This window comes from Oreochromis niloticus, linkage group LG22, assembly GCF_001858045.2.
Source record: "Oreochromis niloticus isolate F11D_XX linkage group LG22, O_niloticus_UMD_NMBU, whole genome shotgun sequence".
Classification (NCBI taxonomy): Eukaryota; Metazoa; Chordata; class Actinopteri; order Cichliformes; family Cichlidae; genus Oreochromis; species Oreochromis niloticus.
In genome coordinates this window covers 38,809,428-38,836,111 of record NC_031985.2, presented here as the reverse complement: position 1 = coordinate 38,836,111, position 26,684 = coordinate 38,809,428, and the positions used below count along the sequence as shown (strand labels likewise).

Below are 26,684 nucleotides of genomic sequence, written 5' to 3'. Positions count from 1 at the left end.
ATTTTAGTTACCTGTATATTAGTTATGTGTTCAGTCCACTCTTGATGGCACAAATGAAACTTTTATTTTTATTTTTCTGGTATTTGCATGAATGAGATATTTTATTAATGATTTTTTCTTAAATGACTGATACATTTAATACAAACACTGGCCCACTTACAGGTAACATCTATCTTAAACTGTGTCCTGAAAAGGTCTTTTCCATGTCAGACTGAATCACTAAATGGAACAGGACCAAGATTTTAACTTTTTAGATGGCATTTAGGATTTGGCCTTGAGCTCTTGCAGAATTCCCTCCTCTTGTGCATTTCATACATCATATATCATCATATGCCATATATTATATTTCCAAAGCAGTATGTATCCTGAGGGAGAACCTTAGTGTTCTTTAACAAATGTAAACATTTGACTGACTTCAGGTGTTCCGGTCATGATACTGTAATGTGATCTGGATGAACTTTGAACTCATCTAATATGACTGATATCAGGTGTGATTCCCTGCACAGCTGCTGGGATTAAAAGCAAGCAGCTGGGATTTGTTGCGTGCAAGTAGAGGTAGGAGTGTGCTCATCTTAGAATGATTGGTTAGTGCTGATCAGGTCATATATAAGACGTATGGTAAAGGGTCCAAACTCTAGCAACCACAGCTAGGCCTGCAGTCTTAAGGAAAGATCATAAATTTGATTCTGGATTTAATGGGGAACCAGTGAAGCCCATATGGGAGGACTGTGGTCTCTGTTTGCTAGTCCCCGTCAGACTCTACCTGCAGCGCTCTGGATCAACCACACGCTTCTTAAGGAAAACCAAACTTCTTTTCCTGTGGGGTCGTTTCATGATCAATCAATCAAACCTCAGAATCAGCATGTTTGACGCCTCAAATTACATGAGCACAGAATGACTAAAAATATATTCAACCTCTGTTTGAAAACTGCAACAAATAATCATTTGCTTCCTGTTTCTATATATCAAGAAAAAAAATCTTGTCTTGTTCTTTTTTTTTTACGACCAACTTTGAGCATCAGTGTCACAGTTTTTATCATAGTTTCATATAAATAGACAGTTTTACATTCACTCAGTTTTGGCTCTAATTAATCCAGGGGTGTCCAACTCCAGGCCTCGAGGGCCGGTGTCCTGCAGGTTTTAGACGTGTCAGCTGATTTAGGTGACTAAATGACCTCCTCAACATGTCCTGAAGTTCTCCAGAGGCCTGGTAATGAACTAATCATTAGATTCAGGTGTGGTGACCCAGGGTGAGATCTAAACCTGCAGAACACCGGCCCTCCAGGCCTGGAGTTGCCCACAGGAAAGCAGCCGGGCATCCAGAGGAAGTATGACGGAAATCCAAATCCTTCTGAATCAACTATCTACCACGGCACAAATGAGCAGATGAAAAACCAAGAATTAACTGACAGGTTGGACTTTGGTTCCCCTTCTAGTGTCACTGCTGGAACCTTTAACTCTGAACCTCTAAGATCCAATCTGCTGAACTGCTCATCTCACAGAGACAAAAGGAAGAACCCTGAACCACTTTTACACTTAGATTTGTCCTCAGCACATTTTCACATGAGCATTAATCCCATCACATACATGGGAATACTTTTACTTCTTAAAACTCTGTTTGTGTCAGTCACCATTTATTTATTTTCTAAGTCAAGCATCCAGTGTGTCACTGCCACCCTTCTGCACCACACACACAGGTCAGACTGTGCAGGCTCTCAGTGAGGCCTGTTCTATTAGCATCACTGTTATTCTAATACTTATACTGGTTAACCTAAACATATTTTTTATTTATTGTATTTATATTCAACATGCCAGTATTGGGCAGTTGAGCAAAATTAACCCAATGTCTTCAACCCCAGGTAACGTGACGATACAACCACCTACTACACACCTTAATGAACCTTGGGTGGGGAAATATGTAGCATACAAAATCAAATGGGGGAAGACACCGATTTCCAAAATCTGCTGTTCTGTGGAGCAAAGCATGACTGAATGCTGTTCCAGGTACCACTCCTCTCATATATTAATGAGAAACTGAAGCAACAGATATGCTAAATGTTTCATTGGATGGCAGGTTCAAAATTTGGTGTAAACAACACTAAAGCACAGAAGCAGCTTGCCTCCTGTCAGCAGGCTGCTGGTGGTGTGATGGCTGTTTGGGCTTCTTAGTACCAACTAAGAATCACTTACATTACAGCACTAAATACAAGGAAACTATAGTGCTTCCAAAAGCCTGATAGAAACTGTGCGTCTCAGTCTGCTCCTTCAGTTATCAGATGGCTAGGAGCACCAGGGCATGTCATTTATAGTTGTGTACTTACAGAAGGTTGATAATGAAGCACCTGTGGCTGAGACACCCACACAGGTGACATCAGATGTAGCACACTAACATTGCTAACATGAGCTAGCACGCTGACGACATGAAACTGGCCGAGTGCTGATCCCATTAATAAGTCAGTTGACCCCAGGTGAATTCTTGTTGTGCACTCACTGCTGTTCAGTGAGGGTTGAGACTAATAACAAATCTTTGCTAACTGCAAATTATTGAAGAGTTCCTTTTAAATTATAATCTCTTTAGTTTTGAATTTACATTTTCAAAAAAGTTCAGCTGCAGCTCATCTGAATGGCTTTTTCTCTAAAGTGCCACAGGTACAGAAAGTTCCCACAATATTAAAATCAGCTTGTTTGTTTGTTTTTTTTAATAACCTTGTTCCTAATCCAGTGAAGTGTAAATGTCTTCACTTGTACAGGTACAACCCTTTAAAAGAGCATCAGTCCAAGAAGGCGCTCACGTTCTACGAACACAATGAAACAGACGACACAGATCTTCCCCATAAAAAGAGCTGTTTATTTTTGTAAATGTACAGGCATGCGTGGCACGCTCTAACGATAGCGGTGCAGTTGCAGGGTGTTGCGCCTCTTCCAGGCTGCACGGCGGGAGCCTCCAATGGTCAGGTGGAACTTGTGGCCCTTACCCAGGCCGCGGCTCTTCTTACCCGCCGATGTCAGGCCACGCATCTCTCTGTGCTTGTGCACAGCTCTTGTGAGCCACTGGGTGTCTGGGTTGCGTCTGATGGCCTTGTGGAAGGTATCGACCAGGATCACCTCGAAAAACTTGTAGGTGGAGTCCTCGCCCACCCAGTAAGAGTTGAGCACTCGCAGGGCTCCACAGTGACGGCCAGCACGCTCCTACAAAATAAAAGTCATGTTTAGTCTTAGAAGGGCAATCACAATGTGAAGCATTAAATATCTGCTAGCCCCTGTTGGAAACAAGCTTTAAATTCAAAACCCACAGACGATGTCAGACCTGCCCGAGCCACTCGGAACACCGCTAACCTTTGTGTGCTCACATGTCAGGAAAACAAAAGCAAGCATCCTTCACCACTGAGCAAGAGACATCTGCACCAGTGCATGCATCAAATCTCACCAAAACCACAGTTTCATTTGGGAAAAATAACTTCCCAACCACTGCAACTTCCCATTTCACATCCAGACATGTTCACTGGATGTTTTGCCACCAACATCCTGCGATGTTAGTTTCATTCAGTCAGACGGCTAGCTGTAGCATCACAGGTAAATGTGATAAAGTTATGAAAGCTGCTGCACAAGAGGGTACGCAGTATTCTTGCTTCTTCCAAAAACAGATGCACATTTTTTTAAATGGTGATTAAAGATTGTGGGTAAGCCCATGTAAGCCACTGTGTCCACTCATCCCACCAGCTGCATGAAGACGCTCAATGCAGTTAGTGTTGCATTAACACTCTCTGCAGAGAACCTGTCCACTCTGAAAATGGCCAATTTTGCGATAAGGAAAATTGTACACACATTTACATCAAGACAGAGAGCACATACTAAAGTAATGCAGCATCTAACATTGCACGTCACATTTATACAGGACTCCTGAGGGGTTCAGTATATTTGCCAAGGATATTTTATAACAAACAGGAATCCAAACACTTTCCAGTTCACAGATCACGTCATTCTGTAGGCTTCAACACAAGATATGACCACTGATGAAAACTATTTGCTGGGGTTTGAGTGGCAACTAGACCTTTAATATTGTAAATCCACCATTTAAACCTATCAGACTAAGCTACTGTGGGCAGTAAAGTAATGCATCCTTTCATATTACTAACATGATATTCACATTAATGTAATAAAAATGGGTAACAGGCTTAATGATGCTCAACGTCACATTCAGTACTGAACTATCTGACGCTTACTGTAGCTTCATGAAACCAAGGTTGGATCAGCAGGTATGAACCTACCTCAGCGATGGACTGCAAGCTGCGGGCAAACTTGATCTGGTTGACACCATGATGCACTGGTTTGCCATAGGTAGCACCTTTGGGCACGGGGCGTTTACGACCTCCACGGCGCACACGAACACGGTAGATCACGTAGCCTGTTTCGATTGAACAAAAATATGCAATTACCTGAACGGGTACAGATGATGACAGGTGACAGACATGGAGGTGAACAACCACAGGCACAGCACTCACCTTGCTTGGCCTTGTAGCCCAGCCTGCGAGCCTTGTCAGGCCTGGTGGGTCTGGGAGCACGGTGGAGGTTGGACAGCTGACGGTACTGCCAGCAGCGGACGCGGAGCAAGAAGCGCATCACGTCAGACTGCTTCTTACGCCATAGCTCCTGCATATACTTATATGCCCCCATGTTGACTTATCTGAGAAAAAAAAAAGAAAGAAACTTTGGTCAAGTCATTTTTGTCAGCTTGTTAATTAAAAGCTCATTAGGTGGTACCTCCCTTTACATTGCAACAAACAGTTCAGCAGAGAAACACTGTTTACAGCAGCTACACTGAAGAGCACAGCACGTACGGTCTAACAATTCTTTTAAATCACTGAACCGTTGGCAGGTTACAAGATTAATCCGGCCCATTTTAAATATAAATTCATGTATTACTACACTTCAAACAGCACATGGCTGAACGTGACCTGGGACTGGATACCTTCAGAATATGAAGGCTATGCCAACACTCCCATACTTCAGATTTCCCCAAAAACATTTAGACACATGTAGAGCATGAAATAGCTACACAGAAGATGTAGCCACTCCATGCTTAGCATAAACTGTATACAAGACTAGCATAGCCGAGGACAGTTTACCGGCTCTTTGTCGCACAAATACCCACAGAAATAACTACACAGAAATGCACGCGTACGTGGAACAGTGATCCAAACGCTAGAACTCTACATTTACATAAATATCACACAGTGGAAACGACACGTTAGCGGTCCCTAGCTACCAGACAGAGAGCATCTGAACGCCACTAAAACATAGGATTCTAATCAAAGCCTTTAACCTTTTTCCACGAAATAGTCACAGAGTACAGACTGATAACAAAGCACTAAGCTACAGCCCGAGTCACAGATACAGATGAACGTATATACATGATGATTTTAACGGATTACTATTTGGTCACAAGCACAGAAAAACTCGCTTACATGATGGCGTACTAGCCGGAAAGAGAGAGGGCAAGTACCCAGCATGCCTTAAGGAAAACGGCAGTGGCGTACTTCCGCTTTTCACAGTGCTCCTGGGAAATGTGGTCTTCTTTTCTCTTCGACTTTTCACGTTTGTCACTTATGTGGTAATTTTCAGAATCAAACACGCGCTCATTGTCCAGTTTCGAGTGATTTCATTCCTACAAATATAAAGCAAAAATATTTGTAAACATAAAGACACAATTTACTGCGTCGAACTGCAAATTAATTAGAAGGAGTCAATTACAAAGTCAATATTAATAACAGGCGTTAAACTTTTTTAAAATGTAATTTTAACTTGTCTTTAATCAGCTTTCATATTTTCTACATATAAAATAAATATAAATAAATAAATAAATAATGCATAAGCGAGCAAAGTTGGTGATCTTCGAGGGCTCTGACGTATGGTGAACTGCGCATGCGCTTTGACAGAACCTGTCGCTCTTTAATCTCACAGCAGAATGGATCCTCCGGTTGTGGTTCTACGCTTGCAGACTTGACGGAAGCCTCGTATCTTCCACACTAAAGTTAGCGACTTTTCTCAGACATACAAAGAATTTAAAAATATGTGTTCGTATTTCAGCTAGCTGGCTAAACAATAGCTAGCTTTAGCCAGCTAGGTACAAGCTAAGGATGAACATGTCTGTTGATGTTTTGAGGGACTGTCGGTCGTTTTGATGTTACTGTGGTTCTAACGCGTTTCTGTACAAACTGACCATCCGTCTTGATGTATTACAGACTCGACATGGGAAAAGGCTGTAAAGTTGTGGTGTGCGGCCAGGCGGCTGTTGGAAAAACTGCTATTCTGGAACAGCTGCTGTACGGAAACCACACTGTAGGTAGGTAGGTGAGGACTGGGCGTACAGCGATGGGATGTTACTTGTTTCAGTGACGAAGCTTTGAACACTCTTTATTTGGCAAAACACACTTACATTCTTCCAGTATGACATCAATTGTTTGGCATATTTATATTACATGGTGTTGATACATCCGCTGTTTGAGAGCATTCCAATGTTTCATTGCCAAGATCCTCATTTGCTGTTTCAGTAACTCTTTTATTTTTCGTCTGTACCTTTCAGGGTCAGAGTCTAATGAGACACAGGAGGACGTGTATGTGGCCTCTGTGGAAACCGACCGAGGTGTCAAGGAACAGCTCAGGCTCTATGACACCAAGGGACTGAATGATGGACAAGACCTCCCTAAGCACTATTACTCAGTGGCAGACGGCTTTGTGCTTGTTTACAGTGTTGACAGCTTGGAGTCTTTCAAGAGGGTGGACATTCTGAAGAAAGAAATAGATAAGTCCAGAGATAAAAAAGAGGTGAGGCTGGGTTGAAGTCTGGTCAGGCAAACGTTGCACAGATTGCTGGCACTTGTGAAGATGACATGTGCTTTTTTTTTTCTGTGATCAGATGTCTAGTTTTTGCCTAATTAAATCATATAATTACATTTAGAATATTTGTTAACAGCTCTAGTTTCCGCCTCTTAGCTGTACAGCTTTGCAGTGAGTCTAGTACTAAACAGTGTAAACTGGACCTTATGGAGAATAGAAATAGATAACATATGTTTGGACGTGTCTTTAAAACTTGCTAGAAATCATCTGAATGGTTTTATATAGACAAATCTATAAATTTATCCGTATAAAACATGTTTGTTTGCTCTTAAAAGTGAATACTTGTATGTATCATTTTAAAGATATGCATATAATAAGGTCACTGTTCCAAAAACATGACCAGCAGCACTAAGAGAACCTCAGAGTACACAAATAACAAACCACAGACGAGAGCAGACCTAAACAGGAAGATAAAAGTGGAGAAGAGTCGATACGAAACACTACTTTATGTTGCTACAATATCACAGGTGGAGAGGGTAGCTCCACCAATTTGACAGAGTTCAGGGCCTGATAGCCTTTCTGACACAACATTTAACATTTTGGCATTTTATTCTACATAGTTCACTGTTTCTTAACTGCTCTGAAAAAATTTTCTTTAGACACAGAGGAAGCTGCAAACCTTATTCTGATAGCATTACCAATAGCATTTGAGTTTTAAACTGACTTAAGTTTCAGCTTTGTTGTAGTCATCCTCACTGGTCATCATATTCACCGCTAACAGTGACCTGACAGCCTGATCTCTCATCACTAAATTAGTGGATCACGTGTCGTTGGAACAAAGGCATCAGTGAGGCGTCTCTTGAGCTCCACAGTGGCATGAGCAGTTCCACTGTGGGTGTTGTTTCCGCTGCTACTGCTGACTGTTAAGCTTTCTGTGCCTTTGCAATGTCATCAGGTTTGTTCTACACACTGTCAACCAAACCTAAAAGCAGTCGGTCAGCCAGGTGTTCAAACTGGGATGGAATGCACCAAAACCTTAGTTAGCCATGGTCATGTGACGAGGATATTTCGAAACACCTGCGCTGTGTGAGGTCGACGCAGCATTAAAACACCTCTTTACTCCATGCATTTTAAGCACAGACTCATACACCGATGGATGCATCGGGTGGAATTTGGGTATCTCGCCCAAACACAATTTGACATGCAGTAATGTGTGGGGAAAAGCTCCAGTGAGCGTCCACAGTCGCAGCTGAGGGTGAACACCACAAGTCTCACAGGTGTGAGCTTTTACATCGACTGTTTGAAGCGCAGTAAGAAAGTAACATAAAGCCTCCTTACTGTGAGTAGACACAATATTGATATATAGAGATAAAAACATATTTCATAGTTAGATAGCTTCAGTATAATTCTATAATGTTGGGTAAAAAAACCCTTGAATGTGTAGATGAGTTCAACTTTAGAATATTCTCGGGCGGGCGGCTATTTGGGAAAAACAAAAACTTCACAGAGAAGTTGCACTCTAACATCCCACACTAAACATATTGTATGAATCGGTTTTCTCTCCTGTGTATGATGTAGATCACTAAAAAGTGACTTGGCTTTGTTTTGGGTGCAGGTGATGGTCATAGTGCTGGGGAACAAAACAGACCTGCGGGAGCGTCGTCAGGTAGACCACGAGGCAGCACAGCAGTGGGCGCGAGGCGAGAAGGTGAAGCTGTGGGAGGTGAGCGTCACTGAACGCACCTCGCTCATCGAACCGTTCACCCAGCTCACCAGCCGCCTCACGCAGCCTCAGAGCAAGTCGGCCTTCCCTCTGCCTGGACGTAAAAGCAAGGGGACCCCATCCAATGACATCTGACACACACGCTCCTTCCTGCGTTCACTCCCAGCAGCGCGCTGTGGGCGGGATGTTGGTTTAGCAGTGGGACTCGTTTAACCGTTTGGGATTTTTGCTTGATGACATAATTGATGGCCTGCTTCAAGTACGGCCCTGGAGGAAGGATGTGGTTACACAGGAACACATCTGATACAGGAATGTACAGTTTCTCTTTTTTAGCTTTTTAAGTGGTAACGACACGCTGGAAATATTTAGTAGGTTATACATCTTTCCAGCACTGCTGCATTCACTGATCTCTGTACCTGCGCAGAGGCTCAGAAAACATTTTATGTATTTTTATTTGAATAGTTGTTTCTTCTGACTGCAGTTTCTCGTGCTTACATTGATCATACGTCTGCCAAGTTTGGGAACTGTGCCTGCTGTCGATGAAACTACAGATGGATGCAGCCTCTATGACATCACCGCTTTATCAAGTCTCATTATGAAGCCGTAGATGAGTGTTTTTGCTGTCAGTTCCTTAGGATTTTGAACTAAGGTGGTGACAGCGAGAAGTGGAGCTCACTGTAACACCTCATTGGCTTACATGATTGGCAAGTAGTTTGCCAATGAGCTAGAATAATCAGATTTTTAAACAGGTTATGTGTCCAATATGAAGTGAAACGCAGTCATCCAGAAGGTGTTTATGGTCACAGACGGCTCTTTTCCAGGAATCAGTGTCATGAAAAAGATCGCAGGTTTGAGGCCACGACCGTCGTTCATGCTGTTTATGATTAAAACCTGTGCTCACACTTGTTCGTCCTTTGAGTTAGGCACCTTTTGTATGCTTGAATGATTCATAGATCAGTGTTAAGTGGCTTAACAAACATTCCTCTGAAAATAGCAGATCTGAAGAAAACTTTGTAAGAACTTCAGGAAACCATGAACGATCGCTCAGGAGTCTTGCTCCAAAGAAAAAGAGGGGGGGGGTTCAGACCTTTGCACGGTACTTTATATCTGGAGCCAAAAATGTCAGAAACATCTTTGCTGTGTTGCTTAAAACTGCTCCTGTGATGATGAGATGTTCCGTTGGATTGATCGATCCATTATCGTCTGTACCTGTTACCATGGACAGTGACTTTCACTGAACAAAATATTAGAGAGGTGTAGGTGTCAGGGCCCAAACCTGGCAGAGAAGCAGGCGTTGAAAGGCTGCGTGCGCACAGGCGATCACACTGGGAGGTTCAAACCATCTTAATGATACAGCACCAAAGATTTGGGAGAGTTTGACGGTTTGGTTTTTCCCCTAGTGTTACACATTAAGCAGACGTGTTGTTATTAGATTACTTCTATGAGTTACTGCTTTCAGATTTGAGCTGAAGCGCCCTTCCTGTCCTCTGATACAGTCAGCGGCACCAAGTATGGCCTGGTAGCAATAATAGTCATGGTACTGCCTTTACTCGTGATGTATCATTTCATAATGTTTCATGTACACAGACACGCAGGAGTGCAGTCGGTTTAATCCGACAGGGATGTGTTTGCCTTTCTAACTGTAGACGTTGTTGAGAGGAAATATTTTTTTAACTAATTTATTTTTGTCACTTTGAGCCTCATTCCTTTACCTGTGAAAATGTTGATGGATGAATGATCTGACGTGTCCTTAAAGTGTTTTAACAGTAATAACATTTAATGTGCTGCTAGTAGAACAGAGGTGAAATATCACACCACGCTAATGTGCTCTGTAACAGTCTGAGGATGCACTGAATAAAACGTAGCCCCTTCATGTTATCAGCTCCTGAAATGATGGGAAACAAGTGGGTCGCTTCGGTTGGTCATGTTTAATCCTTAAAGGGAGAAACAGTGCTGCTCTTCATTGGTACAGAACACAAACCACAACCAACATCCATCTAAACATGTCTATATGTGGAAATAACTTTCTCTAAGACCACAAGTCTGAGCGTGGCAGCAAACAGCAGAGCGGCCCTCGGTCCGAGCGCAGGGTTACCCCAGTGTTCGAGTGATTGCTCTCATATGCAGAACTGCTCAGGAGAATCAGCGCTGAGACAAAGTGTGAAAACCTTCAGACGGTCAGACTTTCACTTCAATATGTGAATGAGCTTAAGCAGAAATGGGTGCTGGTAAACGTTAGCTTCTCTTTATTCTCAGCAGCACACAAATACTGAGAAGTGCAGCCTGTAACTATGGCTGCTGATCAGTGCGCTGGCTGCAGCTCGCAACACTAACTGGAAGTTTAATACAAGTGGAAATTTACACTGACATCACTGACTGGGAATCATGCTGTGACATTTCATCTAGTAGTTAAGTATTAATGTCCATCGTCAAGCACAGGCTAACTATTCAAAGAGGAAACACTAAATGTGCTACTGCCAGATCTGATTATAGTCAGGCCAAAAGATAACTTAAAAATACAATAAACAACATAATGTCAGGATTTAAGACTTCAGTTCCAAGATTAAAAAACAAATCCCCCTCCCGGGTCATCCAACCAGCAGCAGCTCGGGCGACTATGTGGCGTAGCGTTTGGTCCACTGTTTGGCTATCCTGTCGTGTTCGGGTCTGTTCGTTGTGTACTGTGTGGCGATGCTTCCAACCAGAGGGTCAGCTGTCAACAAAACAACACCACGTTACTTTATTTACACACCTCCATCTGGGCTGAAGAACTACAACAAAGTACAGCTGAGATACTTTACGCAGGCGTGTGTGGGTTACAGTTCTGTTTGGGAAGAACCGGTCGTCACAGGAAATGCTTAACACACACACACACACACACACACACGCACACACACACGCACACACGCGCGCGCACACACACAAGATGTAGTACCAGTACCAGATCAGCAACCAACCAACTTTTCAATCAGCACGTCTCACGATGATGGACACGTTCTTCAGTTGAATGTCGTGTGTGTGTTTTTTTGTTTTTAAGTAGAAGAAAAACCCCTCTGGCCCAGGACACTCCACAGTGCTCACTGTGGACACGGACTGGTTTGAAATACCGCCTTACTGAGCGCTCAGAGCTTGTCACATTTATTCTACCATTGAAGCTACACGTCGTGACTGATGTAGAAGCCCAACGTCTTAACTGCTTGTTTGTCAAACCAGTACTTCCCACTGCACCACCATGCCACAGGAGTTTAACCTGATGAAATTACATTGTACCACAGCTTCCTTTGAATTCCTACATGTATAAAGCATGAAAACAGCAGGACCAAAGGTCTTTATTCATTTCAAAGCTGGATCACATAAAAATGGTTCTAATTTCAGGTTTCATGTGGCAGCTGTTGAACACACCGTGGGAGGATCAGGAGCAGAGGACCCAAACACTGAAATTCATTGAACTGCACATTATGTTAAGTACAAGAGAAGCTTTCCTAATGCGACTGAGGGCGAATGAGAGAAACAGCATTGCTGTCGAGCTTTTCAGACGTGCCGATTTGTTGGACTACTGTAAAGCTGCAGCAAGCCACACATGCATCTAAACTGATGACTCTGCTGCCAACGTTAGCACTCTGCTGTGGCTGCTGTATGTCAGAGTAGAAGCTACAACTGCAATGAAGACACTGGGCTCATCGATATCTGGACAGGATTGGATCTGACCCACGTACCTGATCGATGCTTCGATATCTCGGTTTTGTAAGTCTAACCGAGTTTGTATGCACGTGAAGCTCTCACCTGGGTTGCAGTCAGTGAGCAGGGAGCAGATGGACAGTAGGACCTTGGAGATGGTGAGGGCAGGACTCCAGTTGTCCTTCAGGATGTCCAGGCAGATCACGCCCTGACTGTTGATGTTGCAGTGGTAGATCCTCGTACGGAACGTCACCTGATCACACAGGTAGAAAGCACAAGTTCATGGGTTTAACCAAACTCCATAAAAATACAGCTCTTCATAATCAAGTCTCACTCAAGATTCAATATTACAGAAGAGCAGCAGCTCGTGGGTTTCAAGGCCAGCACGAATTTCTACCCCCCCTCCCCCCCCCACACACAAACTCTTTGAAAAGAGCTACACACGTGAGGCTAAACTGTTTCTACATGAGGTCTGACACTTAGTTAAGCTGCTAAAATTCATGTAGCTACTCTCCGCAGGACAAAGGCGCCCTCTAGTGAACAATATGAAATAAAACATTAGTGCATGTCTTTTGAATAGCAAGCATTCACAGTTTCACCTTGGGTGGTTTGAAGGGGTAGTCTGGTGTGAAGGCGATGTCCAGGAAGAACACTCCCCCCTCGTACACGGAGCCTGGAGGGCCCAGGATGGTGGACCTCCACTCATAGATGTTGTCTCCTTTAGGGCCGGCGCTGGAGAACACAATCAACAAGTATTTGGTCGTATTTCAATGATACACAAGCTCAGCACTGAGGTTTTTTTCAGTCTTCACTCTGGGTTAGAATGAAATAAAACGGTTACTTTGAAATATGTCTGTGAAGGTTCTCAGTCATCCAGGTCATCGTAGGCAAAGGAGTTTGCGAAGAAAAGCGTCTGGACTTCTTTAAGTAAGAAGTCCAAACTCCTTTGGTTACTTTGAAACTAAAAATTTGCGTACAGCAAAGAAAGTATCACTGCACAATTTACCACAGTGTGTTACTCAGACAACCCACAGCTTTATAAATGTTTGTTCATCTTCGTTTGGCATCAGTTTTCTTATACACTAATGTGCCACACACACAAAACAATATTATCTTCCTGGCACTTGAAAGACAAGAAGTTCTACAAACACTACTTTAACAGTGAAGTCAGAGCATTCCCACACTGCACAGTTTCTCCACTCATCACAAACATACCTCTGACACTGGTACTGTGTGTTTATAGGCTTATGACCTCTATAAGGTGTGAAGGTGTGTATTAAATGGTTATAGGAGGGTGGCACCTGCTCAACTCTCGCGCGTGTCTGGGCTCGTCTCTGCCTGCACGAGGCAACGTGAATGCACAGCACTGCTGTAGTAATGATATCGCCACATTTTTATATCACGTAAAAATGTATAAAGGTGTTTTTGCAGAGGATGTAAGATGACACAGCCATAATGTACGCATCCTGGAAAACACCTGAAACATCAGTGAGCCCACCGACTAAGCATCAGTAATGACAGAGGTTATGAAAAGATGATATCCAACCATCACACAGTGTCGTTCCTCGTCCTTACACTTCACACTAACAGGCTGGAACAAACACTTGGCATCAACTGTGTAAGTTTCAAAATGACACAAACCACAGACGATCAAAAGAAATAAACAGGCTCGTGTGAGGAGGAGGAGTCAGCTCAAACTGGGCTGACATGCAGGAAGTGTAGTTTCATCTAAAAGTCCTGTTTTTAATTCCTCTGTAATCCCTGCGTCACATCACTGCTCATTACAACCATATGAGTTATCGTGTCAGTAGACTGGGAAATGATGAATGGACTTCACATGCCTGTGCAGATAACACAAGGACTGAGCAGTAGATGGGATTCTCGGTCCAACAGCAGCTTCTGTTAGACACTTTAATGCTGGCGCTGTTTTCACATCACTGGATGCCTGACAGAGTAATACCAAATACACCTCACAGTTTGCCTTTTCATTGTAGGACGGTGACTAGGACATTCGACGCAAACATGTGGAGAAAAAACACGATTTGTTTCATGGAAAACTACACGCAAAACACAAACGAATATTTAAATGAACCAATTTTCACACACGATCATTTTAAAATCATGTGATGCACAAATCATTTATGTGTCGCTCTTCCTTCCTGACCACTCAGACCAAAAACTAAAAAAAAGCCATTAAAGAAAGAACAGGTAAAGCAATGAGTCAAATATTATTAGAGCTAAACTAGTTAGCTCTGAGCACAGAGAGCATTTTTGCCTTCTTGCATGATTCTGCAGTTTGAACACAAAGATGTTTGCTTTATTCTTAAATGAAAAGACGCAATGTTTTTGTCTGTTACTTGGAACGAGGGAATCAGACAGACATCATCTGAAGCGTTGCAGCCATATCACACAAACTGATTAAAGGCAGGAAATGTACAGGAGACAGGTGAGACAGTGAGTGCAGGTAAAAAGAGAAATCTGCGTTAACGTGACAGCTTATGCCACCACCAACCCTCCAATCAGCAGATGACCTGCTGGTGGCATAAGCTACAAACACCCCCATAATCACTCAGATCACCTGTGACTCTTTTCCATGAGCACCTACTCAGCTCGGCTGTGACGTCATTTGTATGCAATACAACACAGCACAGGTAATGCTAGGGCTGCACGATTTTGCATAAAATGAGAATCACGATTTTTTTGCTTAGAATTGAGATCACGATTCTCTCACGATTTTCTTTTCCAATATAAATATTTATTGCACTTATTAACTGCACATCAACTTCGTAACAGTTGAAACTGAACATAAAAACAATAAATGAACATAAAAACAATAAATGTCTCACATTTTGTGGTTGCTGCAAAATGTTGTACTGCTTGTAATTCCGTCTCCACCGTTGCTCGACACTGCGTGTATAGAGCAGGTAGTGCAACAATAGAAAAATAGTTGCGGGACGGCGCTGTGTAGCGTTTGTCTAGGGTGTTGATCATTTTCCTAAATCCCTCGTTTTGCACAGTGTTGATATATCTTTGGTCAGGTGATAAGTGATAGCCTCCGTAATTTCTTTGTGCCTGCGGGAGTTCGACGTGTATAGGGAAGCGCTGTATAAGGTTACCGTTATTGATGTTTGTGTGGTTGACCGGGACGGATTTTCTCCTGTCACTTTCTCGTCATCCCTGACGTGTTCTCCGTTGTTTTTTCCCTGCCAATTTGAGCATCACGGCACAGCTTCTGTATCACGTGGTATAAGGCTCCGCCCTTGTCATTTGTTGAGCAGGAAGAGGGAGCGCTTGTTTGCAGTGCAGATTACGTCCCGGATCAAAATGCGGTACAATCGTCGTCGTCGTCTTTTTTTTTTTTTTTTTTAAATCGTTGTCATTTGGAAATGAGATCGCACATAAGTATGAATCGAGATCGCGATTTTTTAACGATTAATCGTGCAGCCCTAGGTAATGCTATAATTGATGTCACTGGTCGTGTCCAAATTCATGGGCTGCATCCTCCTGAGGACCCGGCCTTCGCGGTCTACGTGGGCCGGGTCCTCAGAAGGTCGGGTAGGCCGGAAGTAAACGGCTGTGAAATGGGACGGTCTAGCCTTCTGATTAACGTCACCGCTGTCTCGGTGGAGTTTAATAAACTCGGCCGTCTGCTCCTTGCTATCTAAAATATAACAGGACACTGGCGTAAATTCTCGACCATCTCACACTTCTGTTTAATCAGTTTTCTGTTTGACGTTTATTCAGCTGTGTGAAAACCACCCGGGGGTTTAATAAAGTTTTATTTTATCTAATCTAATCTAATAACTTTAATCTCAGCCAAACCGATTTACTCACGAACAAATAAAACACTGAAATAAAAAAGCCAAACAATATCATTTTTAGGTTGTCTAAGTGACTTATATATTACGTTTAACCTGAGTAGCGAAAGTCCGCGGTGATCTGAAAATGATGTGCCGGGAGTTGTGCCGTTCTCGGCGGCTTCAGTGGCCCTCGAGCTCTCGGCTTGCTATCGAGCTGGTGGGTAACAGACGTCTCCGAAAACGTCGAAGCACTTTTGCAAATATGCAATACCTTGATAAACCGAGCAGATATTTGAAGTTTACACAGCTACATTCTCGCCTGAAAATATGTTAAAAGTTTATTTTGTGACCCAGAAAGATTAATAAAAGTAATTTTAAAACTTAGTACCGGCCGCCATTGCCGGAAACTGGAGTTTGGCTGGGCCGCGCTATGAATTCTGGGATATGGTGGGCCACGAAGGACACACCCGACCCATCCTTCAAATTCGGGGAAAAGGAGGACGCATTTGTTGGCTGCATTCGGAGGAGTCTACGAATTTGGACAGCCTTCGGCGCGTCGCTGTGACGTAATCGGTCTACAAATGCGGCCTCAGGAGGATGCAGCCCATGAATTTGGACACGACCACTGAATAATCATGTCTCTGGAAGGAGCGGTCTCTGACTCAGCCAGCTGAAATGAGCAAAAACCAAAGCTGACACCCGTGCTCTCCAATCAAAGGTTGCACAAATGATTGTCTTTGTTTCTGTATGTGGTATGCTTTTTGCTCTCAAATTCAGTTGAGTGGAATTTTCAAAGGAAAACCTTTTTTAAACAAAGAAGCTTGGAAAAAAAAAAAAAAAAAAAAAAAAAAGGAACACTATTTGGTAACAGCACATATTGATGTGTCATCCTGGAGGACCTGGGCTACCTGTCTAACCTCTCCAGCGTATCGCCTCATGCTGCCAGTAGTGACCCTGACCCAGTCAAAAGGTGAGGAGTGGAAGCATGTCAGTGGGCTCCACCTGTACAAGCATTCCTGTTTGGGGCTGTCTCATTGTTGCAGCTGTTGTTATTTTCATTAACACTGAAACTGACTGACAGCGCCCTCTGCTACTTAACTGACCAGATCAATATCCCAGTTTAACTGACATGAAGCTGTGCTCTGATTAAAGAGGACTGCTTTTTCTGAGCTGTGTACATGTGAGTGTAACAACAAAAGACCTCAGTCAAGATCCAGATTGTGCCAACAACAGATATTCTATTACTTCCTATTAGGGCTGGGCGATATGAGGAAACTCTCTTTTTAGGCTTTATCACGATATCTTAGAAATATGGTATCTAAGCAGATTCTTACTCTGGATGGCATTACCTTGGCCTCCAGTAATGCTGTGAGGAACCTTGGAGTCATTTTTGACCAGGACATGTCCTTCAATGCACATATTAAACAAATATGTAAGACTGCTTTCTTCCATTTGTGCAACATCTCTAAAATTAGAAATATCCTGTCTCAGAGTGACACTGAAAAACTAGTTCATGCATTTATTACTTCCAGGCTGGACTACTGTAATTCTTTATTATCAGGATGTCCTAAAAACTCACTGAAAAGTCTTCAGTTAATCCAAAATGCTGCAGCAAGAGTACTGACAGGGACTAGAAAGAGAGAGCATATTTCTCCTGTTTTGGCTTCCCTTCATTGGCTTCCTGTTAAATCCAGAATTGAATTCAAAATCCTGCTCCTCACATACAAGGTCTTAAATAATCAGGCCCCATCTTATCTTAATGACCTTGTAGTACCATATCACCCTATTAGAGCACTTCGCTCTCACACTGCAGGCCTACTTGTTGTTCCTAGAGTATTTAAAAGTAGAATGGGAGGCAGAGCCTTCAGTTTTCAGGCCCCTCTTCTGTGGAACCAGCTTCCAGTTTGGATTCGGGAGACAGACACTATCTCTACTTTCAAGATTAGGCTTAAAACTTTCCTTTTTGCTAAAGCATATAGTTAGGGCTGGACCAGGTGACCCTGAATCCTCCCTTAGTTATGCTGCAATAGACGTAGGCTGCCGGGGATTCCCATGATGGACTAGGTGTTTCTTCTTCACTCACTATGTGTTAATAGACCTCTCTGCACTGAATCATCCTTGTTATGTCTTGAGCCCCAACGCCTGCAGAACCAGGGGCAAAGGGGGTGAGCTGCAGTTTAAGCCTCCATTAAGTCAAGTTTTTGATGTAAATATCAACATGTGTGGTAACCACAGAAACCTCAGAATCTCAGCTAAAGCTCATATAAACCATTCCTACAACCACCAAACAGTTAAAGAGCAGTTATGTCATTTCGCAAAATGTATCTAAACACAAACAACAAAGCCATGAACTCTTGACTTCATGTAGCCAAACAGCACCTTGTCTAAAAGCTGAGCTCTCCCAGATTCCAAAACTGCAGGTTTCGTCACGCTCCGACCAAAATTCACTGAACCAGCAGCAAAAGAAGAGCACAAATATACTTCACATTTGATAAACAATAACATGGACTCAGCGATAGTCGTCGTAGTTCGTCTAACCAACACTGGAAACATCCACAGCACACACAATGACCTCCCCATCTATAAAAATTAAAGTGCTTCCACACTGTGTGAAATCAAATTAATAAAACAGACAGTAGTAGGCTGTTTGGATTATCCCAGGACTTCTGATATCAATACTGTCAACACTGGGAAAGGACAAGCTGGAACTAATTCATGACCTGATGATCCAACTTTAAAGTAAAAAGTGTGGAGGGGCGATGCTTTATCTGGCAGGATGAAGCTCTAATGCAGTTCATTCATCCAGACAAATACTGAGCAAGGCTGATGGTCTCCCTGTAATTAGTTACATTTGGGTAATGAATAGGATTACATAAACCTCCAATAAACCCTGAAGTGATTCAGTATCAGTGTGTATCTTGTATCAGGCTGTGGCTCTCTCCCAGCTGTCCTCTGACATTGTTACCCTATACACAGTCTTCTTGTCACACTCAAAGCCCACGTTGAGGGCTGTTCCCTTTTCCCAATATTCCTGCCTCGGCACAGAGTCCACATTAATCAGTGCTCATGTTTGAATGAGCCTCTTATTCTGCTCCAACTCAAAACTTTGCTCTCTCTCTCAGAAACACTGTAATAAGCCTCCTGACTGAGACAGTCCAATGACTGCAGAGAGGAGACTCAATACAACAGCTCCACGCTCCCTACAGTACCTCCAATTTAATCTAACGGCATCAGCCTGTAAATGTTCTCTCAGTGCTTTATGAAGATGATACAAAATGAATATCATGTTGTAGCGCTGATACTGCCTCACTGAAAACGATTCCAGAGTGATACATCATCCATCCTAAAACAAAAACTATTCTAGGCTCAAATAAAATGGAAATCAATAACCAGAAGACAGAAAACATCCAGACATGTACAGGCTCTCATCGAACCCACACAGGCTCCAAAACTCTTTCACAGGTTATAAAAGCTTTCAATACCTTCTTAAAATCATAAATCAAAGAGAACCTCACGTGCCTGTTTACTTTTGACCACGAGTACACCTACAGTAGTAGAGCACTACCATTTTCTTGCCATCAACAAGGGGAGGATGGAGCTCCGTATTCATCCTTTATCCACCATCCCTCCCTGCACACGTCCAAACCACGTCACCTTTTGCTCTCTATGGCTACGTTCACACTGCAGGCGAAAGCGCATCAAATCCGACTTTTCTGACCCTATGCGACCCGTATCCGATCATGACAGTGTGAACGGCACAAATCCGATCTGGGTCACTTTCGTATGTGGTACTGAATCCGATACATATCCGATGTGTTAGAAAGCGACTGCTGTTTGAACGGTCATGTCGCATTAAATCCGTCTTTTACGTCACTGACACAAGACAGACGCCAATTATCAGCGCCGGAGAAGACATCGCGAACGCTTCCTGGCCATCCAGTGTAGATGTCAGTGAAACTGTTGGGAAGACAACGTTGGAGAAACGTGAACATTTTATTTGTACTGTATAATCTGCAGATTCTGACAGAAATCTGCAACTATCCTTTGAAGCAGCGCTCCTCTAAAACAGCAATAAGGATCATTATTAGGTTATTTACATTATTATGTAAATAACAAAATAACTTAAAGCAAAATTTGGAAACATAAAGTCCGAAGTCTTTATATTAAGGGCCATCAGTCAAACAATATTGTTGCTCTGGGTCTAAACAGAGCGCGTTGTGTGTGACGTCTTCTTTTGCGCATGCGGGCCGCTTTGAGCGTTCACACTAGAGCGCGTTTGCTGTCGCATTTTATTTGTAGTGTGAACAAGCAGACAAAAAAATCGGATTTGATCAAAAAATCGGAATTGAGCATTAAGACCTGCAGTGTGAACGTAGCCTAATAGTGTCTCTGAAATGCTCCACCTGAGCTGTCCTTCTTAAGCACTTCTGTCTAATCTTGTTCAGTCTGTAAATCTTAGCGTCTTCAACTCTGCCACTTCCAGCTTCGCCATCTCCACCTTGTAAACTTTGTCTTTCACAGGTTTTTAAACCCACCTTCACTTCCTCTACTGCTTGCAGAGTCGCTGTTATAACCGTCTCCCTCTGGTGTGTTCTGCCTGTACGGCTCTCTGCTCACTACAGACCACAAGCATCACAGCCCTCTGAGAGTCCTGACCTCATCTGTCAACCTGTCCATCACCACAGCAAACAATCAGGTGCTCAGGGTCAATCCCTGATTTAATCCCACCTCCATCTTAAACCCATCTGTCACTGGTAGCATGCTCAGACCTTCTCCATGTGGAAAGCAAAAGGTATCTGAACAAAAGCTCAGATGTATTTATATGGCTTCTAAACTGGTTATATATTTAATGCTTAGATTATCCGTCACACATACATGTTACTTGGTCCAAAGAAGGTATCAAAACCCAACGGCGTCAGTTGCTGACAGGTTAGAGGAAGTGAAAGACTTATATCTGTGCAGCAGCTCAGCACTGCTTTATGAGGCTGTCAAAGGTCAAGGAAGAGTAAAGACTGGGGAGCAGGATTTATATAGCTGTAAAGAAACTGTTGCAGACACGTGGACCGAGATGGCCACTGTTATTAAACAGAGGGCTCATGTACATGTGGCTCACGTTAGGAACTGCCTGTTTCTGTAGCTATGTGATTAGGAGGACCAACAAGAAACATGTTAAAATAAATCATTACTAAACCTCAGCAGCACTAATTACCCTACTGGACACAACTTGAAACTTTCCTCAGCTTCCCTGTGCACTGACCATGGAATGTCAGGAATCTGACAACATTCCAAGAGGAGATATGATGTTTGCAAGCACAAGACAAGAACGAGAGAAAAGGTGGAGAATTGGGAAGTAAGCACTAAATCAAAGAGGCAGCATGGAGATAAACAGTGAATGAAACCAGGAGGCAGTACGGCTGTGACGCCTGCAGGGCTGTAGTAAAGGAAAAGGGGCGTGTGCAGGACTGCCAGTGGTCAGTGTCTTAGTGTTAACAGAGGAGCGCTGACGACGAGGGAAACTAGTCACAAGACTTCTCTCCAATGTCCAATTTAAGACGGGAAGCTGACGAATTCTGACAGAAATGAGACGACAACCAAAATGACTCATCAGCATGTGAGCAACATCTGCAGAGCACAGCTGGATCATACGGTGATGAGCAGATTGTAAATGAAGCAGGAAGAACCCAAACTGTGAAACTGAACAGAATGATTCAGAATGAGAGGACACGCACGCACACACGCACGCACGCACGCACGCACGCACGCCACACACACGCCAGCCACACACGCACACACCACACGCCAGCCACGCACGCACGCCACACGCACACACGCACACACACCACACACGCCAGCCACACACGCACGCCACACACACACACACACACACACACACACACCTTCTTCTTAAATGTGTTCGGTGGGGTGTGAACAATCACTAAACAGAGTTTTGTCTGAAACAAAAGTTTCCAAATCATTTCCATCTTCTAAAGACAACTAAGGAGAGAACAGCAGCAGCTCGGTCAAAACAAAGACGGCATTGTGACAGATTAGGAGCTAATCTGAGGAGCACGGTGAGAATGTTAAACACCATTCAGATTTTCTTCTTCATGTTTTGTTCTCTTTGACGTGCTTAGACCTTCAATTTCTATACAAAACTAAATAAATAACTTGAGGACTGAACCTACAATAAATCAAAGGATGATATTGAACAGCCAAGAAGCCTATGAAGGAGTCTGGGAAAATTACTGATCGCTACCTAGCCGGACTCCTCTGACCTAGAGGTCAAGGTCGCAAGACTTTTGGTAGATGCACCTGTGGTATAAATTTTAAACTCTTGAGCTATAGCATTCACAAACTTGGTCGTTCAGGTTGTCCCCCTGGCCGCCCAGCAGAGTCCCCATCCCATAAAAAGCTTATCACATCCTCAACTCACCGGCTGAAGCACAAAGGAGATACTGATGCAGGCTGAACAAAGACTGGTTCAGTGCCAGTGTGGGCTAATCGGTTTGATGAGCTCTCTGGATATTAAAGGAACAGTGGAAACATAATTTAAGGGTCAGTGGGTAAAGAGGTCTTGTTATGCACAAGTTCAGTGTGTTGGATGTGAGCTGTTCCACATTTGCTGTTGAAGCTAATCAAGGCTTTTGTATTTGTCGTGTCTTCTATATCTGAACTGCAGGTTTACACCAACTTCAACAACACCCCATCAGCCATTTACAACTGAGGGGTAAAAACAGCTTAGCAATAAAGACGGGTGTTCAACAATGTAAATGTCAATGTAACATGCCATTTAATCACCTTGCCTTTAATGTCCAGATATCATGACTGCAGATTCAGACGAGATCCCCTCCTACAGGAACCCCTCCTACTCCTACACCTGGCTCGGCTCGGAGCACTTACTGTGTCAACAAAAACAAAAAACCTGTACTGGTTTTACTTCAGCGGCACAGAAGAATCAATCCCATGATGATATACCAAACAAACAGACTTAAGGAAGCTCTACAAAGCCAGGTGTGTGCTGACTGAAACTCCTCGGCAACATACAGGATGTTAAATAATAGCAGGAGACTTCCAGTAGCTGCGCCACATGCAGCACATGCTGATCATTCACTTTTGCAGCATGTGTCTAAACCTGCCAGACCCGTCTGACACACCGCATTTGGCAAACAAGCTGTTCCACTGGCAGGAGACCTGAATCCCCACCAGGAGCCTGTTCTTCCAAACCTCTAGGTTCCACAGATGTACAGCGAGCAGGTGTAGATAAAGACCTCCACCTGGACATCTTTTGATTTTCACTCCAGTCAGCCAGAAAACAGTCTGCTTTCAGTGTAGCCTGGTTATTTTATTTTCATTTTGAATGACTCAGCGTTTTCAGTGATATTCTGACATAATCATGAGGTCAGAAGTTGGTTTTTCTTGTTCAACAACCACAAATAAGACAGTTAAGAAAGAGCATTATATCAGGATCTATTTAGGAAGTGCTCACCAATCATTTGTTAGCCCACAAACAGGTCTTATTTTTATTCCACTCTGGCAAACAGACGCCGACATGAACATGAATAAAGAATTCTGTACACTGACAAACTAACTTGTGACAGATCATAAAGTCTTTATTCGAGAAGAAAACCGACCACAGCGCCACTGAAACACACGTCAGTGAGCCAGGTGTTACAAATGACTCACCTGCAGTTTGGTGGAGGGTCCAATGTGATGTCAGCCAATTCCTTCTGAATTCTGCAAAATCAGATCAGAGTCAGTGAAATGCGTTACTGTAAGGCCACAAAGAGGAATGACAATAACCAGAAACAAAGCTGCTCTGCAAAAATCACCACAAACCGACGCCTGTAAGAGTCACGTCAAACTTTCCACCCTGCCAAAGCTCTTCTACTCCACCCAGCATCACTGCACTCACCTCTTAGCACTGGTGGACAGATGTTTGGAGGTTTTGCTCATGCTGGCTTTACTTTCCCTTTTCTTTGGGGGGTTTGCCTCCTGCTGTTGCTGCTGATGGGTCGAAGATGAAGAAGAGGAAGAGCTTGTGCTGGCACGGGAATCTTCATCCGACATACCGAGCCTGGGAAATGAACATTCATTTTAAAACGATATTTCATAATAAAACGAAAATATTGGAGCTGCTGCAGGACTCGGGAGAACACGTCTCCTTACTCTGACGTATTAAAATGCCCCTACTACAGCTGACACGGCCCACTAACATGCCCACTAACATGCCCACGGCTGCCACTGAGCTGTTTAAGCTCTAACTGCACTGAAACATAGAAATGTTCATAGAATACATGCGTTAACTGTAATCTGTAACAGGTTGGCGTTTTCTATTTATATACTGTAAAGCTATAGTGTGCAGCCACGGCTGCTTCCATCACATTACGAAGCAGGCCTGGAGCAGACACTGGCCGAGTAAACTGGTTGGACTAGTTTAAATCCTCCCCATGTGAGGAGCACTTCCCTCTGTGACCTTAGCTAATGTTGGCTGTTATTTTTAGCTTGTTGGACTGCGACAAAGGAAACCATCTGATGGAGCAGTTGGGCCCGGTTCTGATCAACACCAGGGACCAAAACACCACCTCACACCGACCTGTGAGTGGAAAAGCAGAAACGCATCGACGGGGCGATGTCGCAGTCGAACCCCGATGCTACACCTCAACGATGTTCAGCTGCGGGAAACTTTGGGATAAAGGAGTCAGGAAGCTCCTTCGGTGCTGTCAAGCTGCTTTTCAGGCCTCACATTACGACGTCAGAAAGAAACAAACAGAACCCGCCGTTCGCTCAAAGCTTTTCCTCGCATTTTTAAAGCTACATCCGTCGACACTGACCCAGCCACAGGATGCACACAGTCCTAAACTCTCCTCTGACGATTAAAGGGGCGCGTTTGTCAAACGAACGCCCTCCGCAACATACACACGACACGCAGTGTTACAATATTATGAGCCGTTATACAAATATCTCCTGTTAGATACCTTTCTTTGTGTGTGTGTGCAAAGCCTGTGCGCGCGTGCCTCCGCCGCCTGACTACACTCACCGCCGTCAGGTTCACGCGCTACAGTACGGAAACTGAAACTTCCGGCCGAAGTCTACAAAATAAAAGCACATTAAACTCATGGAAATAATTGGTCACACACAATGACTGTAGAAAACACAAGAAAATACATCAGCAAAAGAACAAGATAGTATATATTTATCCTTAAAAGTATAATACCTTATATGACCCTTTCAAAAATGATATTAAAATGAAGATGATAACGATACAAAAGTTGTTGTACTGTTAATTATTATTATTTTATTCACACACCTCTATTATTCACGGGGCCCACTTTACTACCTACAGTACTGTATAGGTCCATTCTAGTGGGACCCTTTAAAGACAAAACATTTTTTCTGCAGCAAAAGTGCGAAATTCTACTACGACTAATAATAATAATTTTAAAAAAGAATAATAATAGTAATAGTAGTGTAGTAGGTATAGTGGTAGTGGTAGTACTATTTTACTTTTGCAATTCCAAAATGTTGCTTAACCTATGTTGACATTATATTTTTAATTTTTACAAATACACAGGGTTCATCCTTTTGCTTGACCTAAAATGATTGGTATGGGTCTTGAGAAGTGTATTTATATATGTTATGAGGTGTCAACAGCTGGATTTGCCAATTGAGATGTGGTGCTTTTATTTTGTAGGTTCTGACAGTGTACTTCCTGGTACTATTGCGAACAATAACAAAAACCAACTTGGCGTTCGCAATGGCTCTAGCGCGCCTCTGACAGGAAGTGTTGGTCCCGCAGCTGCCACTAGTCGGCGGAGTTTCCCTTTTGGCTTCCTGCCATAAATCATTCATCTTCTGCGTTATTCGGTGTTCTCACGCATAAGTTGGTTTGGATTATGCGCCCAAAGTATTTGGCATAAAAACTATTTTGTGGCATTTACAAAAAGATCCTGGTTTAGGTTTAAATAGACCGTTTCAACAATGGAGAAGCAAGGCTCAGATGGTTTGGACATGTGCAGTGAAGGATGATGGACACACTGGACAAAGGATGCTGTTATGCTTCTGTCATGCAGTCATAACAGAAGCTGTTTAACATTCATTTGAAAAGAAAGCCATTACCTGTCCATGAACCAGTTTATCACTGGAGCCAGCGACACCCTGCCGCCATGCCGTAGCACGCGTCTCCACTGTCATGCAGCACATTTTGTGTTATTATCCACACGTGGATGTTCCACATTTGGATTAGTTATGTACTAACAGAAATGATGTAAGAACCCAAGCACACCTTACTACTGTGTAGTAATAAAACCTGTCTACTGTTAATGTTCAGCCTGAGAATGGCTGCACTGAGTTCATTTAAAGGACAGTACATGGCTCCTGTCAGCTGACAACAACACTATGGGCTTCACCAAAATTGAGAAGACTGGAAAAATGTTGCCTGGAATGATCAGTATGCAGATGGTAACACATCAAACCCACTACTAGGTCTACTAGTACTGTGTGAAAAGCATTTTTAAGATGAATTTGAAGATGTTTATACTCAAAATATTAAGACTTTTAAGACAACAACAGCATAAATGAACCATACTCCATCGTTTTCTCCACCTGTAGCATCACTCTAAAATATTACAAGACTTTCTCTTTTTAAA

At 43.1% G+C, this 26,684-nt stretch overlaps 3 protein-coding genes across 5 annotated transcripts; 1 reads left to right on the top strand and 2 right to left on the bottom strand.

Moving 5' to 3' along the window:
• Window positions 1-2,827: 2,827 nt before the first annotated feature.
• Window positions 2,828-5,500, bottom strand: rpl15 (ribosomal protein L15). Its single transcript, XM_003455227.5, has 4 exons — window positions 5,466-5,500; window positions 4,503-4,684; window positions 4,269-4,405; window positions 2,828-3,189 (listed from the first exon to the last, which is right to left on the bottom strand). Exons 2-4 carry the CDS (start codon window positions 4,672-4,674, stop codon window positions 2,884-2,886), a joined length of 615 nt encoding a protein of 204 aa, XP_003455275.1. The 5' UTR covers window positions 4,675-4,684; window positions 5,466-5,500; the 3' UTR covers window positions 2,828-2,883.
• A 374-nt stretch (window positions 5,501-5,874) lies between these two features.
• On the top strand, window positions 5,875-9,792 carry nkiras1 (NFKB inhibitor interacting Ras-like 1). Its single transcript, XM_003455226.5, has 4 exons — window positions 5,875-6,031; window positions 6,243-6,343; window positions 6,584-6,825; window positions 8,453-9,792. The coding sequence occupies exons 2-4, from the start codon at window positions 6,250-6,252 to the stop codon at window positions 8,693-8,695; spliced, it is 579 nt and encodes a 192-aa protein (XP_003455274.1). The 5' UTR covers window positions 5,875-6,031; window positions 6,243-6,249; the 3' UTR covers window positions 8,696-9,792.
• Window positions 9,793-10,473: 681 nt separating this feature from the next.
• ube2e1 (ubiquitin-conjugating enzyme E2E 1) lies at window positions 10,474-25,136 on the bottom strand. 3 transcript variants are annotated; one of them, XM_019350762.2, is made up of 6 exons: window positions 25,014-25,136; window positions 23,951-24,112; window positions 23,722-23,772; window positions 12,838-12,970; window positions 12,344-12,491; window positions 10,474-11,273 (listed from the first exon to the last, which is right to left on the bottom strand). In XM_019350762.2, exons 2-6 carry the CDS (start codon window positions 24,103-24,105, stop codon window positions 11,176-11,178), a joined length of 585 nt encoding a protein of 194 aa, XP_019206307.1. In that variant the 5' UTR covers window positions 24,106-24,112; window positions 25,014-25,136; the 3' UTR covers window positions 10,474-11,175. The 3 variants fall into 3 exon arrangements, with proteins under 3 accessions (XP_019206307.1, XP_019206308.1, XP_019206306.1); XM_019350763.2 differs by having other exon boundaries at window positions 25,076-25,096; XM_019350761.1 differs by having other exon boundaries at window positions 24,632-25,027.
• Window positions 25,137-26,684: the final 1,548 nt, after the last annotated feature.